The 978-nt window shown below is 39.9% G+C and overlaps 1 protein-coding gene across 1 annotated transcript in view; it reads left to right on the top strand.

The window, feature by feature from the left end:
* LOC119593000 (PDZ domain-containing protein GIPC1-like) overlaps positions 1-978 on the top strand; it is a gene marked incomplete in the record, with an annotated part of 35,662 nt that overhangs the window by 29,268 nt on the left and 5,416 nt on the right. The window contains 1 exon segment of the mRNA XM_037941889.1: positions 199-337. Coding sequence (XP_037797817.1) covers positions 199-337 — 139 coding nt within the window.

Below are 978 nucleotides of genomic sequence, written 5' to 3'. Positions count from 1 at the left end.
GAAAGTGTGAGATCTTGGACATCTGGCTTGGTGATCACACTGATGCAGTGGTCAGACTGGTATGCAGGTCAGACAGGTGATATAATAGACAGGGTGGAACTTTTCATCTAACCGATTCTCAAGTTTTATTGTTAAAACTTTAATTTCCTTTCGTAATGTTAAATTTCAAATTCTTTCACGATGCATTTCCCCCTGCAGGTTGGAGACCATATAGAGAAGATCGATGGTAAGTCTTTGGTGGGGCACCGGCACTACGAAGTGGCCAAAATGCTCAAGGAGATTCCACGTGGAACTACATTTGTGATGCGTCTTGTGGAGCCCCTCAAGGCTGGCTTCGGTGAGTCCTTTGCTGTTTCTTTAATGACTACAACTGACCCTGAATGAGTAATGTGGAGGGTAGTTCCTCCCCGTAGGTAGGTTTAAAAAGTATTTTCCAAGCACTTTGGAAAAGCAAACTCTATCACTTTTATAATGATTAATGCAGTAAACATGGTATCAGTACTAAAAAGATCTTGGACTCTCATGATATCAGGATACATAAACACCTAGAGACTTAAAGGAAATCATATGCATACAGAACTTCAAACTCACATCTTATTGTCAATTTTAGGCTAAATTATTCACATCTCTCATTAGATCGTTCGTATTGTTCTGTTGAAGGAACACAACCTGTCACCATAGGAGGGATATTCCCTATGGATTCTTGACTGACTTTAAACTATAGATATTCCAACAGTGTCTCATCTTTGAAGCAGTATCCCTGATGTCATTCACTCATATAATGATCTCATGACATCACCTTCTGACTCATTTCCTCAATTTTTGAACTCGATGACCATGTAAATGCATATTCTCAGTATCAGTTTACTCTGCTGCCTGTCTTACCCTTTGTAGTGTTAGGTTATAACCAGTGGCTGATGTTGAAACATGAATCTGGTTGGCACCAGCCACTAGATCTTCTCAGATAATCAGTTCCTG

Source organism: Penaeus monodon, chromosome 31 (assembly GCF_015228065.2).
Source record: "Penaeus monodon isolate SGIC_2016 chromosome 31, NSTDA_Pmon_1, whole genome shotgun sequence".
Classification (NCBI taxonomy): Eukaryota; Metazoa; Arthropoda; class Malacostraca; order Decapoda; family Penaeidae; genus Penaeus; species Penaeus monodon.
The sequence above is the reverse complement of the archived record's forward strand: the minus strand, read 5'-3'. Positions and strand labels throughout refer to the sequence as shown.